The 17,661-nt window shown below is 41.2% G+C and overlaps 2 protein-coding genes across 2 annotated transcripts; one reads left to right on the plus strand and one right to left on the minus strand.

The window, feature by feature from the left end:
- The first annotated feature begins 4,389 nt into the window (after window positions 1-4,389).
- On the plus strand, window positions 4,390-13,871 carry eif2d (eukaryotic translation initiation factor 2D). The gene is made up of 15 exons (XM_084015545.1): window positions 4,390-4,593; window positions 5,414-5,604; window positions 5,816-5,899; window positions 6,414-6,504; window positions 6,584-6,691; window positions 7,148-7,425; window positions 7,719-7,836; window positions 7,914-7,959; window positions 8,053-8,159; window positions 8,268-8,423; window positions 9,405-9,494; window positions 10,689-10,784; window positions 11,719-11,839; window positions 13,336-13,510; window positions 13,630-13,871. Exons 1-15 carry the CDS (start codon window positions 4,538-4,540, stop codon window positions 13,698-13,700), a joined length of 1,788 nt encoding a protein of 595 aa, XP_083871671.1. The 5' UTR covers window positions 4,390-4,537; the 3' UTR covers window positions 13,701-13,871.
- A 2,691-nt stretch (window positions 13,872-16,562) lies between these two features.
- Window positions 16,563-17,661, minus strand: LOC311017785 (putative G-protein coupled receptor 139; the record flags this gene model as incomplete). The annotated part of the gene is made up of 2 exons (XM_084016364.1): window positions 16,563-17,458; window positions 17,583-17,661. The coding sequence occupies 2 exons, from the start codon at window positions 17,659-17,661 to the stop codon at window positions 16,563-16,565; spliced, it is 975 nt and encodes a 324-aa protein (XP_083872490.1).

The following is a 17,661-nucleotide window of genomic DNA, read 5'->3' on the forward strand; positions in this document are numbered from 1 at the left end:
GATAAATATAAACTGAATAAATAAAGAATATTTTGCTTTTTTCCTGAAGAATGTTGAGCAAAATGTGAAACAACATTCTAACCAAGAAGACTAACCAAAAGGCAATCAAGACACTATTTGTATGTTTTATAATATGTTGGTCTAATCTGCTATACCCTTGGCTCTATTGGTCTATTTGTATACTATCACCTCTATACTGAATCTGGGTGGTGATAAGTTGTTAATTTGTTTAAAATAATATGATACCAAGGGTAGGTATTCCTCATCAATTTGTTTAGGTCACCAGCTCACTGACCCTAACTACCACCATGTTACAGATATTACTTTCAAGATTTTTCTGCAAAATAAGATGCTACAGTCTAACGTAGGTCACTATTGGGGTACAAGCGTACCCACTTTTTAAACATACCAATTTAATTTCCAATCTTTAAATATACAGTATGTCGTTTCCATGTCAGACAGTGTTTATCATTAAGTATTTGTGATTATTAGGGACTTAATGTGTTTCCCATAAAGTACCCAATAATCTACCTTGGAGACTTGCACCTTGCCACTTCTCAGGGCCATGCTGGCTGAAAGTCTGGAAGAATGCAGTGCATCAGGTCTACGGTGATGTCGACAACCCACCCATCTTGAAACAGTGAACCCCTCTTGTTAACCATGCTTTATGGTTGTGACCGTTTTGCTGTTTGAACACCATCCGTATCTATACAACTAATGTGTCTGTGAATAACTTGCTAACTAGCTCTAGTTCTTCCTAGATCCAGCCTCTTAATGTTGCTCTCAAAGTGCACCAAATTGATTTGATGCATTTCACTTTTAACTAATTATTACAGGGGAGCATGGCCCAGGGCCCCAACCACAGTCTCACAAAAACTGTGGGAAACGTTGTAATGTACAGTGCAATATAAACTGAGCTTTATCGTAAAAGTGCTGGTTTATTGGTTGTGAATTGCAGAAAATACAGTATCATTAATAAGAGTTTATTTTTATTTCTTTTAAATGTGTGTTTTACAGTTACGCATGAAAACTGGGAAACAGGACAATAGTGTGTCCAGAGACGCTTTTAAACCTAAACTGTTGTATGAAGACACTGCTGCAGGCTACAGGCTTGGTTGCAGTTTTAATTTGCATCACATGAAACCATGTGTGTTGCCCAGTTTTATTTGATTCCCATTTTGTCACTGATGACTGATGTCTTGGCAATTTGATTCTCTATGGTCCTAGAATTGCTTTTTCTGAAAAGTTACCTGAGATAACTTGATGCTATATCAGTCAATTTAATTATATTTCAGACAGCAGATCTGAATCACATGAGTAGGCTATATTCGGCCAGTCATTTCCAAAGACTGGGCCGGAAACCACAAGGGGGCACTGGAGATTTTATTTTATTTTATTTTAATTTTATACAATTTATTTTCTATCAGCAGTACACTTTTGAGCCACATTTTTTTGACAACCTCAGTCAGTATTACGTGAGCATGGTCTACCTACGGCACAAGCCTAGCCTAAAGCTTATTAGCAGCAAGATGCCTCCCTTCTCCATGGACGACTACCACAAACAGAAAATGACAGAGATAGAAAGGAAAATCCACTGGTTAGAAGTTAATGTGAAAGTGAATGGATGTTGTGGGAATGACACCACTTTATCATTGACTCAAAACAGTGGATAAGAGCATGCTAACACACGGCTAATTCCCAATTAGCAAGATGCAACAAAAGGGAGGGCTATGCACTGTTGCAGTTTGCAGCCATGTGTGAAGCAGTCAGTACCTCCAAGTCCATGGTTTTCTGCCATAAACAGTGACTGCCCGAAGAAAGGGAGTTCAAAAATTTCGGGTTCACATTCACAAGTGAAGGAAAAAAGGACTGTAAGATGGATGTATGCCTTCCTAGCCTGCTTCCCCAAGACCCAACCCCTGGATAAACAGGAACAAGGGAGGGATGGATGGATATCCAGGTCTATGTACCAGGTAATAAATCCGCAGTAGCTGTTTCAGTGGAGCACCCTTGTGCAAAGTCCAAGAGTAAATCATGCCCTGAAATTTGTGTTGGGAGAGGCTGGTCTGCATTTTGATCCTCTTCTACTGCTGATGGACACAATCATGGACAGCTGTGAACTCGCAACAAACCGTTCCAACAACCAAGTGTGCAACTGGATCTCCATCCGATGACCTGGATAACCTCTTAAATTCACACAACAGAGCAAGGACCGAAAGTAATTCAGAAAGTAAAAGGCTTCAGTGACAACTTCCAACTGGGCCTCAAATTCAAACAAAAAGCATGTGCAGTACAAACCACAACCAAAATGACTCTTGTTTTCTCAAGGGTATGGTCTATGACTTCTCAGAAAGGATCCTTCACATTATGGCTCGACTGTGAAAAACATTGTACTGTACGTAGGGTCAAGTGAGGTTGTAAAACAATAGTGGCACATTGCTTTCAGCTGCATATACCTGCCATTCAGTTAAATCCTTTTTCTAACTCCCTTACTTCCCTTCCTTCCATCTCCACTAGTTGGGCCACAATCGGCACGCCTACCACCTTTCCTGAAACAGCTTCATCCTCTGTCTCCGCAGCCTGACAAGGTTGTTTGTGTACAAAATGCATCAAGCTCTAATCGATATCTGCTGGGTTCAGATTTCAAGTTAATGGCACTCACAATAGCATTCTTTCCGGGACAATCTGGGTCCTGTGTGCCTCCTCAATTTCCGTCTTGATAGGTAACAGAAAAACAGTGAATCTGCTAAAAAAAGGAAGCACTCGACCGATTCTGCAAGAGTATCAAATTTGGCACAGATTCTCTGTCTGCCCCAGCCCGTCCTAAAAGAATTGGGCCGATAATGTGTTAGACAAACTAAAACTAGCTTTATTAAATGTCCAGTATTTGGCAGGAAAACATTTTTGATAAATTACTTTATTGTCAAGCACAATATTGATTTAACTGTATTAACTGAAACTTGGATCAAAAAAATAACCATGCGGCTGTTCTTATAGAATCTTCAGTTTCATTAGTGGGACTAGATGGCTTCAGAAAGGAGGTTGAGGAGGAGTTCCAGTGCAAGCATATATATTATGGGAATGTTGCTTCTTTTTAATATTCAGCTGGGTTGCTCCACTCGAGTCATGTTTCAAAATATCTACAGGCCCGCTAAAAACCTTTTCATGACTTTTCTTAACTGCTGTCTGGAATCTGTATGGATTTTGACTGTGTAGTTATGGTTGATGATTTTAACATAAGTTGAAACCCCCCGAGGACAGAGACACTAAAGAATTATGTTGTGGTATTGGGAGTGACTCGGCATGTGACAGAGCCCACACAAAATAAGGGTCACACTCTGGACTTCATTGTCTCCAAGGGTCTGAACATTTCTATGGTTGTGGTGACAGATGTTGCTGTTACTGATCATTCTCAAAAGGCAACAAAAAAATGGCAACAAATATGGATAAACCTCAAAATAATTAGAAGACAACAACCACGTAAGTAAAAAAAAGCTGTGGGTTATGGATTTTACCGGAAGTTACCATATTTGGGCTACGGGAGAGATAGGTGAATCTGACGAAAACGAGCAGTACCCCGAGCGGGCAACCTTACTGCATCTGGTTCCATCTGGCTTCTGGTTTGAAGCTGTTGACAAAGTTAGCATCCATAATTAATAATAATCAACATTTCAGCTAAGTGTGAAGCTAGTCTTAGTAGCTAATCATACCCTGCTCTATCATCTATTTGACTCTAAACGGTGCATAATTGACTTAATGAACACCATGCCACATTGAAGAAGACTTCAAACTACAGACTGAGACCATAAACTCATGTTTACAATATTTACTGCGACAATAAATCAACTGGGAAGAAGGGTAATTTTCTCATTGACTTTTATGCAATCATATTTCTTTTTGCAGCCAGAGGAGTCACCCCCTGGTGGCCAGCAGAGAGAATGTAAGGTACCTTCAGAATGTAAGGCACCTTCACCTTCATCGCTGAACTCCATTCAGAAAACAAATATTTTAAAAGGGATTTGCATATCGTCTTGCATACAGACGTTACAAACCATGCCGTTGGACTTTGTACAACTTGTCTTCATTATGTAGTAAATCTGGTAAGAAAAGTGAAATTCACAGAGCACCTCTGGGTGATGTTATGAACCCAGAGCGGGACTGAGTTTGAATACCTGGCATATCTGGGACTTCACAGCATGTACAAAGCAGCAATAGTGGTAATTTCACCCATGATGTCCATTTAGACACCGACACTGACGACATTGTCGGTGTGTAACTTGGCTTCTCGTTTGGCGTGAACGCTCCTTCACCTTGTCCGTTTGTACTTCGTTCGGCGTATGGAACGAACGTTTCCTTCACAGTTTCACGTCGGACATAAATATGTGTCGGACCACCATTCCCCAGCGAGGAATATCCCTTTTGAGAAACACATTAGGCTATCGCGTTGGAGTTGTGTTTGAGTTCGTGTGTCCATGTAATGAAAACAGAAACACTGTCTCAGAGGCGGACATGCTGAAGCTGTTTACTATCTGATAAGATGTTTGCCAGACAGTTTCGAGTCAAATCCAACACGGCAATCAAAGGATCAGACAGGTGAGTCAGGGCTGCTGCTGTCAGCTCAACACAGTGTGCTTGTGCTTGTCGCTATTTATTCATAGCTAGTGTATCTGGCTTTCTATTTACGAAAGTTAGTGGTTCAGGAAGAACCAATCTACTCAAAAAGCACAACTTTAAACGTGTCAGAAGGCTTTCCATGTATTAGACCCCACCTGACGTTGCTGGATTAAGTTAGAAATCGAGTAGTTGTTGAGTTAAACTTCGTGTTTGTCCACGAAATTATAGAGATTCAGACCCCAGCACTACATTACTTCCAAGTTGTAGTTAGCTATTATGAATTAATTGTATTTATTCTCTTGAATCCTACTGTACTTAGCTGATAAAATCAGTTCTAGTGGACAGTTTAGCTAGGTAGCTTTTGTCGTGCAAAGCCAATATCAGTCATATGTACCCCCAGAATAATCTGCAGTACTTTGTTTGTTACATCACATGACAAAATGTTAGTAACAGACCGACCTTCATATTCAGTTTAATGTTATTAATAGCAGCTTCTGGTCATTGTGCTGCTCAGCCCTCATTGTGTTATTTACCATATCATTCACAGGTGTCAGACGAAATGCTCAAAGTATATATTATAAATAAATATATTTCTTTTACAAGGCAGTCCATTACTAGAAAAGATGCAATTTAAGAAAATACATATTACAGTACAGTATGTTCAATCAATAATTTCAACCTGTTGTGCAGTTTAAGTAAGTGAGTGAAAAAACAACAACATTATTTTAAGGAAAGTATTGAAAATATTCCATTAATAAAACATTACCCAGTGACGGAGACTTCCTGTTTTCACCTACAGGAGAAAGCTGAAAGCTGACATATGCGCGGCCTTCCCTTCACTGAGTGCTGATGAGCTGTCAGAGCTGGTCCCCAACAAAGAGGAATTAAATGTGCTGAAGATTTATGCACATAAAGGAGATGCCGTGACAGTTTATGTTCTTCACAAAAATCCTCTGTTCTTCGAACTGGAGAGGCGACTTTATCCTACAGGTAATGAGATGGCACTCTGTTGTAGGTACATTGTGAGGATTGATTGGATGATTAGAGCGAGGCAAGAATGAGTCCTAAAAGCCGGAAATGACTCGGGTGTTTTTGCACTTCCGGTTCCCTTGTCTCAAAGTCGATGGTTTAGTCAAACGTAAAAATTCTCTGCACACGCTCAATACTGTGAAGTAATTGTGTATTTTGTTATCTTTTTCAGTGTATGTGCTTTGGCGCTACCCTGCTGTCCTGCCAACATTCAGGACTTGGCCTCCTGTGCTTCAGAAGTTGATCGGCGGGGCAGGTACGCTTCGTTTTCATAGATACTGTACTGTACATCTATCACAATGTAGCATGTTTTCTGGTAATTACTTCATACTCGCAGTAAAGCTCTTTTTTGTATGCTCCTATTCATGTACTCAGTATTTTGTCATTTCCTGAAGAACTTTATTGCAAAGTGAACGTTAAAAATAACATCAATATGTCCACATTGACATACACTGACTATGTTTACATGCGTGTACAGAATGAATCAGATGAAGATAGTGATATTTGTTTCTTACCAAAATGTGAAGTGCTTCCAATATGTTTGAACTGTAAGCGTTTTAAACACATTCTGATGATTATCTGGACAATACTGTGAATTATTTTGGCCAGGATAACTGTGACATGAAATGTTCATATCGCCCCATGCTTAATCATGATATCTCATTATATGAATTTATAATGACACTATTCCACTGAAAGACGATAAATTATCATGTTGAATTATTGCCCAGCCCTAATGTGAAGCAACAAATGCTGCGTTTCCCCCAAAGATCTCATGCTGCCGGGTGTGGTGGTGCCTTCGAGTGGCCTCCCAGATGTGAAAGAGGGTGACTGCTGTTCTGTTACATTAGTGAACAACAGGTGAGTTATCATGAAAGATTTAGAGAGACGTCTCCCGTGTTCCTCGCGCATTTAAGCGTGACGCTGTTCTGTTGTGAAGAGCTCCTGTTGCAGTCGGCACCGCTGCTGTGTCCAGAGGAGAGATGCACAGTTTGGGCATGAAAGGCAGAGGAGTGTGTGTTCTCCACACCTACATGGATAATCTCTGGTGAGTCGCTTCCACCTTCCTGCACATTTCAATGATGAGTGTGAAGGGATGGTTTGACATCTCTTGCAGAGCGTTAAATGAGAAGCCTGATGTCTCATTCTCGGCAATAACATTAATAACTGTGAACTATGATTTTTTTAATTTTTTTTATATTCCGTTAATATCCTTTTTAGCTCTCAGAAAATTACTTTTTATTTGTTCTTACCGTTTTCTTTGGTTTTAACCTGCGTGTCACTTCTTGGTTTTTGATATTATGATTTTATTCTTTTGGTTTTAATCCTAAACTTCTAACTTGTTAAACAATTAAAGGCACTAATGAAGTGGAAAGTGACCTAAATAACTTCTAAAAAAAAGAATCGCCTCATGCAGAGCTGGTATTGTGAAAGTTTAAATAATTGTAGCCCAAATTATGACGTTTCTAGGATTTACAATCACACTTTTTTAACCTTGTTTTAGGGCTTTTGGAGACAAGTCAGGTCCTCCTTCTCTACCGGATGCAGAGAGTGAAGGACTAGAGCTGAATGGAGAGGAATACGAGGATGAGGATGATGGGAAGGAGGAGCCAGAGGAGGTTGAGAAGTGCAAGGAGGAGGAGCAGACTCCCAGTGAAACGATCCCAGATCAAGCCTGCTCTGGTGTTCAGGAGCTGAGTCTGGCTGAGCAGGAGGAAGAGAGGGGGGACAAGGGCAATGAGGAAGAGGAGGGGAACCAGGATGACCAGAAAATGCCACAAGGTACCAGACTTAGTCACACCTCCCACTATAGTTGTTGCAATGCGATTTATTTAATAAAAGAAATACATCTATGGCAAATTGTTGAAGTATTTACCACAACAGTTGTATCAAATTAGCTTTTGATAACAATCACAAGCATCCCTGATACATATCAAATCGAGACATTCAGCGACTTAATGATTGCACGACAAAGGCTTGAGATGATTTAGGAGATGAGGTTTTTCCGATGTGGCAGAACGAGAGCCCACTCAAAGAGAAGAGGATGTGACCCAGGTCATACTCTGATTTCACAGAGATGATGGACGCCCTGCTGCTGCAGTGTTTTCTCCATGCTCTCAAGCGCAAGGTGAAGAAATCAGAGCTCCCCCTGCTGACCAGCACATTTCTCCGCAATCACATGTTCCCCTGCTGGTAAATTTCAGTTAATCTTTCAAGACTTTCTTAAGAGGAATCCAATTTATAAGTTTAAACATCTTGTATATTTTCAGCCCAAGGGGAAAGCAACTCGATATGAAGAAATCCAGCTATAAAAAGGTATATATTTGAAGTCCGGAATGTGACAGATGAATAAGTCCCTAAGTCATAGCTCCATCTGTAAGCATTTATTCATTTTTTTTCTTCCAACAGCTGTCCAAGTTTCTTCAGGCCATGCAGAAGGAGCACAACCTGGTGAAAGTGAAAGAACTGACCAAGGGTGCGGAGAGCATTGTGGAGGTGGACTGGAAAAATAAAGAGTGAGCCAAGCACTGTCTCAACTTAAAGAAATTCTTGATTGATAGTCAAACCTGCAGCCAGCCCATTTGTTTTTCCTCTTTCTTTTTTGTCACATTCACATGTTATAGACTGCGTGCCTTCAAAGTTCCAGAGGAGGCTGATGTTGACGCATCTCCGGTGCAGGATGGAGGGGAAGGAGAACCTCCGTACCATCCTCCTGAGATCACAACTCTATACTCCGTGTCCGCTCGACTGGAGCCTCTCTTCCTGGATGCAAAGAAGAGGTGTGTTTATTGTCTTAACCCTGACTCTTGATGCATCCACATGTTTGCATGACAGCAGGGGCACATAGCAGGGAGATATTGGATATTGGATAGCTTGGATATCTGCGAGCAGTCATGTAAACCTGTCAGTTTAGATGAGTGCAGGAGGGTTGCTCTGTAGCTGAACTCCTTGCGAGGAGATAAAAAAAATGTTCCCATCACTCACTTAGTCAACTATTTACTGCTACTACTACTACTACTACTACTACTGCTACAGCTACTACTTCTACTACTACTACTACTACTAACCTATATAATGGACTCAACATCTTTCTCTGTATTGATCCTTGAATTAATATTTCAGACTCATGAATCGTCATTGTTTTGCATCCTCACTGACTGCTGTCAGGGAAGTTTTGCATCTGTAAAATGTGACACGCATTGCATTGTGGGATTGTTAGCAGCAAGTAGTGTACATGCCATGGACAGCTTTTTTTTTTTACAGCAGCCATTTTATTGAAAATTATGGTAATTAGTGTAAATTATGGTACAATTCAAACGGGACTAAAAAAAATGTGCCGTCTCTCGATTTGTTGACTACTGTACATACGCACAGCGATAAGAAGATTTGAAATTAAGCATATCCATAGACTCTGGATTTTGTCGATGTAGAAGATTAATATTTTAGGTAATTAAAGTTTATTCCAAGCTATTTCAAGCAAGTTTATGAACTTGAAATGTCTGGAAGGGGTCTTTTTAAATAATAGTTTGTTTTAAAAGTCTGTGGAGGTACAGGCATTACAATCTTTTTTAGGCTATAAATTAACCTTTACATGGCAGTAGTCCATGCTACATACTTGTCCCTATAGAAATAAACAAATTCATAAAATATGTAAGTAACTACAAATTGTACTTTTGCCAACTCTTTTTTTTTTGTGTAGCATTTAGTTTTTAAACGTCTTTAAAAACTGTTGTATTTGTGTCTGCTTTAATGCTCTTTAGGAAAGGAACAATTCTGCAGCCTGCTGAAGTGAGACACTTTGTCACGGAGTACGTGAAGATGAATGAACTGGTGGATGACAATAATAAGAAGTAAGTAGATCACAAATCAAGAGATTTTGCTAAAGGTTGCTATCCTCTTCCATGTGATGTTTATCTGTGGAGATATCTCATGAGCATACTCATGGATTTCAGTCTCACAATCAAATTCTTTATGTGCCTTGTGTCAGTTGGACCGAGGGGGGGTCCACACACACAGCGGACATACTGAAGCGTGCACCTCAGCTGCGTTCATTCACAATCTGCGCACTTGGAAAATCTCTCAACTTTCCAGAAAAGCGCGGATGACGTCACTGTGGAGAAAGTTCGGAGAAGCCAGTTATGGCCGTGTCTGTTAGACAGACACTATCATTGTTGTCTCCGACTAATTGTCTTCCTCGCGCTAACATTCAAATTGAGAAGTGACGTGCGTCGATAAAAAATATGAGGCAAGCATCCTCCGGTGCACATGGTGAAGATTACAATGTCAAACAAATAAAAAGTAGTGCAAATAGATGACAAAAGTAAAGAGGTGATGCTTCTCTATCATACAATGGTGGTTAGAGTGGTGATGTATATGTTTTTGATGAAGCGCTGCCCAGCGACGTGTAGCCAGAAAAAGGTTTTATCTAGACACAGAACATCACGACCGCAGATTAACATTTTATATGTCTGATTCATTGTTTTGTTCTCACCAACGCTGCTCCCTGTCTTCAGCAACCCACAATGCCACATAGAACACCTGCTGCATGGCACATGTCATGCTTTATGTATTTGACAAATGTAATGGATTTATTTATCAAGTTAATGGCTAATGTTTGTTTGTTTTTGTGTTTAACCTGGTTAATACAGCCTTTCACAGATAAACTCTATTTTCCATTTTATTCCCATTACTTAACGTGGAAAGTTTCCTGACAGTTTTTTTTTTTTTTTTTTTTCATAACCTGGTGCGGTTGTGAAAGAGTGGCCTTGACGTCCACCAGAGCAGACCATGTGATGCTGTTTTAATTGACTAAAATGTGAATACAAGAGGCATCTCATGTTTCCTTTCAGCTCATAAAAATCCTGTGATCTGAAACAAATTGATAATGAGTGAAGGGGCCAAATTGAATCAAATTGGACATGCCACTGGTATAGTTTAACCAGACAGCGTGTATCCTGTTTAGTGCAAACCATCCACTTTTGAATGAGCTTTTTTTCTTTTCTTCTTTTTTTCCTCTCCAATGTCTGCTCGCCTCCTCTTCACAGTTACGTGACCATAAACCCGACGCTGTGCGACTGCTTGCTGGACAAATCGGAGTACCAGGAGGTCGAGTCTCTCAAGTGGGATGACCTCTTTAGCAGGTACAGACTTACAGGTAGTCTTTTTAGGGACCATGTTCAATAACAATTAATTTCTATGAGTTGGTATCCCACTTGTGTTTACAGTCTGTGGTCGTGCTCTCCTTTGGCAGGTTACTATGGGAGAACATTACACTGCATGTCTGTTTTTTAGTTTTTTTAATAGATGTATGAATTGACAAAACGTGAATATCGTTACCATTATATCGTAATATAGTAGCAGGAGACAGTGGTGGATGCAGGATGGGATTTAGAGCTGTTTCATAGATGGTTAAAACAGCTTGTAGTCAGTGTTGTAGTAGCTGGTTTAACTGGGAGTAATCAGAAGCTCGGAAGGAACAGCTCCACTGTAGAGTTATTGGTGCTGGACCTGCATATTCCACTATTCAGTCATTTGTTTTTCAGGTAGATATTCACTTTTTAATTTAGCTTCTTATGTCGGAGCGTAATGCCGGGTTATCACTCGACGCAGATTGCCACAAAGCTGCTTTTTCGAGTTTCCATGGAAACCAACAGGACATGAACAGGTTCATACAGGATGCGCAGCAGCACCTGGAAATCTGGAAACAGAATACAGTGACAATTCTACTATAAACAATTTAATTCACTTTTTTAATCGTGATCCGTGATAAAATCCTATATGGTTTCAACCCTCCCCAAGATGGCAAACCTTAGTGATCATCTCCTTTTTAGAAGCATTTGTAGTTTATGATCCAGACAAATAAAAAAGACATTTCCATTGCAAACCTTCAGATCGTTGGTCTCTACATGAAAGTGGACGAACAAATTATGAATTTAAGTTCCCATGACGGTTTGGTGATCATATGCTTTACATTACTTGCCAACTCAACAGTGTCCCTGCAACCCTGTAACCTAATCTCCATCTCTCTGTTCTCTGAACTGTTGCCAGTTAAACAACACCGCCTTGTTTTCACAGGACGTTGGGAAGAATGCAGGAGTGCTATCAAGTCGTGTTTCCGGGACAGCCACCCATAAAAAAGAAGGGCCACATTGAGCCCATCGACATCTCTGTGGCTTCTCGAGGCTCCAATAAGAAGGTGACGACCTTTGCTGCGACCTCTTAAGTCTGCCAACATGTTTAACAGGAGTCGACAGCCATGCTGGCAGCTCTCTAACTGTGACAGACAACTTAATTGTCAAGTCTCGACGACGATGATGAGTTAGCCGATACCTGAGCTTTACATATTACTGTTGAAAATTAAACTCTGTCTCCATCTGCGTGTACAATCTGTGTAATGGAGACGCAAAAGTAATTGTTGTTTAAAGTCTTGAGTCCAAGTCTTTAATGCTTGTAATCGTTGTCATCTGCTGGATGTCATGGATGTCAACACTGCATATCTTTATCGAAGGAATCCAGAGCATGTGTTGTGTTATCGTCACCGCCGTATCTACTGGCAATGAAAGCTTCCTTTTAAAGCAAAGAGCTGCGTTTTCTTTGCAACACGCAGCTGCAGAACAGAACCAGGTGGCTAAAGACTAGATAGGTTCCACCCGAGCGTTCTCCAAAATGAGGCCTTTCGGGTCTACAGAGGGTTTCCTGTTTGCGTCGCCGTTGCCACTCCCGTCACCACTTCTGTCACCTAGCAACCAACTAGAAAGAACATAGAAGAGGTAACTAACGTCATATGATAAGAATGGAGCCTGAGATGTTTTATTCTTTTTATTATATAGTATGATGGAGGATATGCTTCATGATTTATGTCTGGTTGAGAGAGATTATTCTGCAGAACTGCTTGTAGGCGCTCAGTTAGATCGTCTGAATCCGGAAAAAGAAGACCCCATAACTCTGTTGCATTTGAAGGAGTCTTTGAACTGGGAAACAGCTAATGGGCTGTTACTCAGGGTTACAGGACAAGTTAACCTCCAGCCTCTTAAACCCCCTGTAATGGTAATCAAATGATGCAGGGATGGCGTATATATTCGAAGGCCAACACAGGAAGTCAGCATCACACTGGTTCCCTCAAACCCGCAAACACGTTTGTGATCAGCAAGATAATCCTATTGACCTGATGTATTGACTGTATTTTATTTTTGAGAACAAACCGTTAAAATCTCTTAATCTTGTGTAAAGGCAGACTTTATTTCAGGCATCTTACCAAAAGCCCATTGACTTGGAGACGAGTGACCTGGAAGTGCAAACATATTGACTCCTAACATTACAGGGTAAAAAGTGAACCGACCTTCTAACCTACCTTCAGTCGACGTTTTCTAATTTGGTCTCAGTTTAGCCAGCAGCCAGCAGATGGTTGCAGGAGTAGCACCGGTGATTGTGGTACCCGACTGTTTTTTGTTGTTGTTGTTGTCATGGCAAAAGGAAATACCATATGTGAAAAACAAGTGCAACAAAAGACTCATCTTTTCAAAATAAAATAAAGATAAATAACGATATTCTGGAGTCTCAAATCTCCTGAGGAAGAGTCTCACGTAAGCCACGTAAGTGCGACGGGAGTCGACTGCTTGCTTCAAACTTATACTTGTTAGTGATATTGAATTATTGTTGATTGCTCTAATTGTTTCCATATATTCCCCGTAGGTCACTCTTATAAAGAACCTGGAAGTGTACGGTTTGGATCCGGCAGCCGTGGCCACTGCTTTGCAGCGCAGAGTCCAGGCCAGCTCCGTCATACAGCCCATCAACGGGTCCAAGGACAAAGTCCTGGTCCAGGTCCAAGGCAATCAGATTCACCAAGTCGGCAGTTTGCTACTAGGTTTGGAACTCGAGAATACTTGAAATGTGGTCCCAATTTCTCCAAATAGTTTATCTCAAATGCTATATTTGTGCCAATAAATTCAGTTTATCTAATTTTTTTTTTCATTTCAATTTCAGATCATTATCAAATTCCTCGCAAGTACATTCAAGGCCTGGACAAAGCTCCGAAGAGTGGAAAGAAGAAGTAACATTTGTCTCGCCAACGTTTAACTTTTCAAGCTGCTTAGCTCTGTGTAAAAACAACAACCAACTGCCCACTCGTTTAATAAAGATGACTGACTGTCCTTCCAAAGGTTTATGAGTGACACCGCTTTGTTGTGCTTTGTTGATGTGTTTTGGCTCCCGGCAGCGTAAGATTGCTGGTATGATCATATAAACCAGACCGGCATTGTTTTTCTGCAAGGTGATTCGTTTCTGATGGTGGAGAAATCTCTGTCAGACAGGTTTACATGTTCAGAAGCATCAGATCAAACGAGTATAACCAGTTTAAATTGTCCACAAAAAAATAAGAAATTCTAAAATCATTTGACTGACATTTACCACATTTTTATTTATTTTTTGTTAAAAAGGACATTTTAAACGAGCTAAATCTGTTTTTACATTTTGTTGAATGTTGTGTGTATGAAATGTTGTGTGTGTATGTATATATATATATATATATATATATATACATACACATATTATTTTTTGTACATTTTATGCCGACAGTGAAGAGATGATGGGAAAACGAGGGAGACAGAGAGAGATGGGGAAGACAACCGGGGATGTTGTGGTTTGTGGTGTCTGCTTTAATTTTCATATTGCATTTCTTAACCTGTATGTTTGTTTTTATGCCCAAAACACTGCAGTAAACCGACACATGGATACAATGTTTTAAAGACAGCAGTATTTCACGTCGCCACAACAAAGGGATTTTTTGATTTCTCCTGTGGTGAATTCCTTCAAGCTCCTCACAGATTTTTGCCATCATTTTTATTTGATTTTGGGTTTGTTTTTTTGTCTTGAGTTTTATTTTATTTTTTCTAATGATGGACTTGACTTTAACTGAAGCTGCATGCAATTATACAGCTTGAGTTATTTGAGGTCAGGTGCCTGTGGTGACCTGTTGTTCCATCTCAACATTTGTTTTTTCTGTCTTTATGATGTTTTGGATGCCGCTGACCCGGTAAAACATGGCATTTGAGCCAGATGAGATGAGAGAAGGTCTGAGTGGATGAAGATGAAACGCTCATCTGAGTCTCCAACAGTCCAACAGAGCAGCTCACCAACTTAACAAGCAGGGCTGTATAGAACCTGATGAAAAAACCTCACAATAATCGACTCACTATCAAGGTACAGTAAGTAAGTTTACAAAAAGAGTCTGATTGGAAAAAAATACAAGATGCAAAGATACATTTTAAAAATGTCTTTATCCGTTATTTATTCAAGGAGACCTTATAATTTATGATCATCTCATTGAAGATTTAGTTTTTCACTAAAACGAAAAAGTGTTTTTTGTTAGGAAAAGATTTGTTTTAAGCTCATTTTGATGATAATGCAATGGGTCCTGGGTTCGTCTTGGTGCAGCGGGTCCTGGGTTCGTCTTGGTGCAGCGGGTCCTGGGTTCGTCTTGGTGCAGCGGGTCCTGGGTTCCTCCTGGTGCAGTGGGTCCTGGGTTCCTCCTGGTGCAGTGGGTCCTGGGTTCCTCCTGGTGCAGTGGGCCCTGGGTTCCTCCTGGTGCAGTGGGTCCTGGGTTCCTCCTGGTGCAGTGGGCCCTGGGTTCCTCCTGGTGCAGCGGGTCCTGGGTTCTTCCTGGTGCAGTGCACCCTGGGTTCCTCCTGGTGCAGTGGGTCCTGGGTTCCTCCTGGTGCAGTGGGACTTTTTTAAGAAGAGGAAGGTAAGTCATCACTGCTGGTAACTAAATCAGTTCATTCCAGCAGAACAGCCTTTGTAACGGAGATTGACGTTCTGACAGATAAAAGCGTGACTGGTCCTCAACATGGATTGTAGTTAATTCCCATGATGTTGATTTCTGTTGTTTTTGAAAATGAGCTCTAAGTTCACCAAGATAACTGGCTAACAACATAATCCAGCTTTGAGACTCAGGCCTTAGGTCCTGGTGGTTTTATTTATAGTAGGACGAATGATTGGAAGATGTAGTTCATTGGAGAATGTACTTTGACTACAGTTGTCCTCTCCATTTAACTCATTTATCTGATAAGATCAACAGAAATTAATTTAACAGAAATTGAAATGGCATGCAAGCATAAATAGATCTTCTGAATTAGTCACAGAATAAATGTCTCTATTTTTAGCTGTTTAATATTCTCAAATATGTGAGCCAGGAGCCAACCACTTTACGGAATGCTACAGCCAGAAAAAAATATCAAACCACGTTAAAATGTATCAGGATACTATATATATATACATTTGTAAAGAGAAAACAATAAGTTACATTAGATTTTTTTTTTTGCAGAACAACAGCTTTCTGGGGTCCAAACAGAATGTAACACAACAGAAAAAACACAAAATGATGTTTTCCCTGAAACATTACTATACATTATTTATGTCCAGTTAATTAAGTAAAATGTGATTTCAGGCATAGGGCTGTTAGCAGTTACAGTCTGGTTTATTGTGTGCTCAAACAATCTAGGAAGTAGGAGTCCCATGCAATTACAGCTCAATACAATGCTGAGTGTTTGCTTTGATTTGGTTTTATTGTGATATTACAAGCCGTCTTGAGAGACTATGGCTGACAAGTGGGGCTTTCTGGTTTGTTTGTTCCAGGTCTCGAAACCAGTTGCAGGAAATTAATACTGACATTCCAACCACGATGTCAAACAGTGGAGATGTGTGTCAGGTTTGTTGACGGGGAAAGAAAAGCAGTCTCCCTTTTTTTAAATAGATGAGCAGCGTGGGTTATAAAGGAAATTTAATAACATTTTATGGAGACTTGGTTCATTTAAAAGCCTCGTTGTCCTCAGAGAGTCATTAAACCATAACGGTTGCCGTGAGATAATTTACTGTCTTCCTTGACGACGGTTACATTAACCTGCACAAACTCCCTCCAGCTAGAGTTTTGTTTCGCAGCAGAAGGACAGCTGTCTGGCGCAGGCTAAGAACTCCTGGCGAAACTTGGACTGGGTGCACACATACAGGTACATGTTGGCCGCCGCGTTGCTCAGGCTCAGCATGGTGCCGGCGTCCGCTGCTACGTTTATCCGGAGGTTATAATCGTCGCGATCCAAAGTGTACATGTGAGTCGTGCGGAGGACGATCTGAGTTGTGGCTCGGGTCACGGACAGCAGCACGAAACTCATGGACACGGTCACAAGTAGCACCACAGATTTCCTCTTCCTGGAGCGCAGCAGGGGCGCCACTTTGTTGACCCCGGAAGTCTGGTTGGCTGTGATGTGAACACGATTGCTGAGAGCGATCCGGCGCAGAGTCAACCCGTTGAGCGTGAGGATGATGACGAAGGGGAAGATGTAGGCCTGCAGCGTTTGGAGCCAAACCAGGGCGTGGATGAACCGAGTCGGGGCCTCCAGCCTGTAAATGCATCTGGTCTGGTTGTTCTCGTAGACCGAGGCATTCGACCAGTAGTGGGGAATGGCAAAAAGGTGACTGAAAAGGAAAACGGCCGTTGTCGTCCATGCTGCACATCTCAGGGTGCAGATTTTAGCCTTCAGTTTCCCTGCGTGGATGGCGACGAAGCGTTCCACTGTGAACACAACCACTAGCCACGTCGAGGCGTTGTACGCGCCGTAGTTGAAAATGTCCCGCAGGCCGCACCACGGCTCGTAACTCCAAAAGGGTTCCTGCTGGTGGTACTTTATGGAAAGCTCTAGAACCACAATGAGGACCAGAACGAGGTTGTCGGCCACAGAAATGGCCATCAGGTAGAAGGCGCTAGACCTGGAAAGCCTGCAGTTCCTCCTCCAGATAATCAGAAAGGTGACGATATTGGCTGAGGAGAAGATTTGTGTCAATGAAGGCGTCTCCCTTACGCCGTCACCACTCAACAGCATCATGCAACAGCAGTTTTCTAGTATTTTTGGTATGAGATCAGTCAGCAGCATTAATGTACTTACAGGGGATGCCCACGGATGCCAGAGCTGGGTAGAAAACCTCTTGTAGCATCACCATCCAGTGTCTCTTTTGAGGGCTCAT

The sequence above is a fragment of the Eutrigla gurnardus genome (assembly GCF_963514095.1).
Source record: "Eutrigla gurnardus genome assembly, chromosome: 8".
In the NCBI taxonomy this organism is placed as follows: Eukaryota; Metazoa; Chordata; class Actinopteri; order Perciformes; family Triglidae; genus Eutrigla; species Eutrigla gurnardus.

What these genes read in the sequence shown, in the direction of transcription:
- eif2d (XM_084015545.1), top strand. Translation starts at nt 4,538, where the DNA reads ATGTTTGCCAGACAGTTTCGAGTCAAATCCAACACGGCAATCAAAGGA. An exon ending in GCAATCAAAGGATCAGACAG is followed by an intron (nt 4,594 to 5,413) that starts GTGAGTCAGGGC and finishes TTTCACCTACAG; the next exon opens with GAGAAAGCTGAAAGCTGACA. An exon ending in TGGGATGACCTCTTTAGCAG is followed by an intron (nt 10,785 to 11,718) that starts GTACAGACTTAC and finishes TTGTTTTCACAG; the next exon opens with GACGTTGGGAAGAATGCAGG.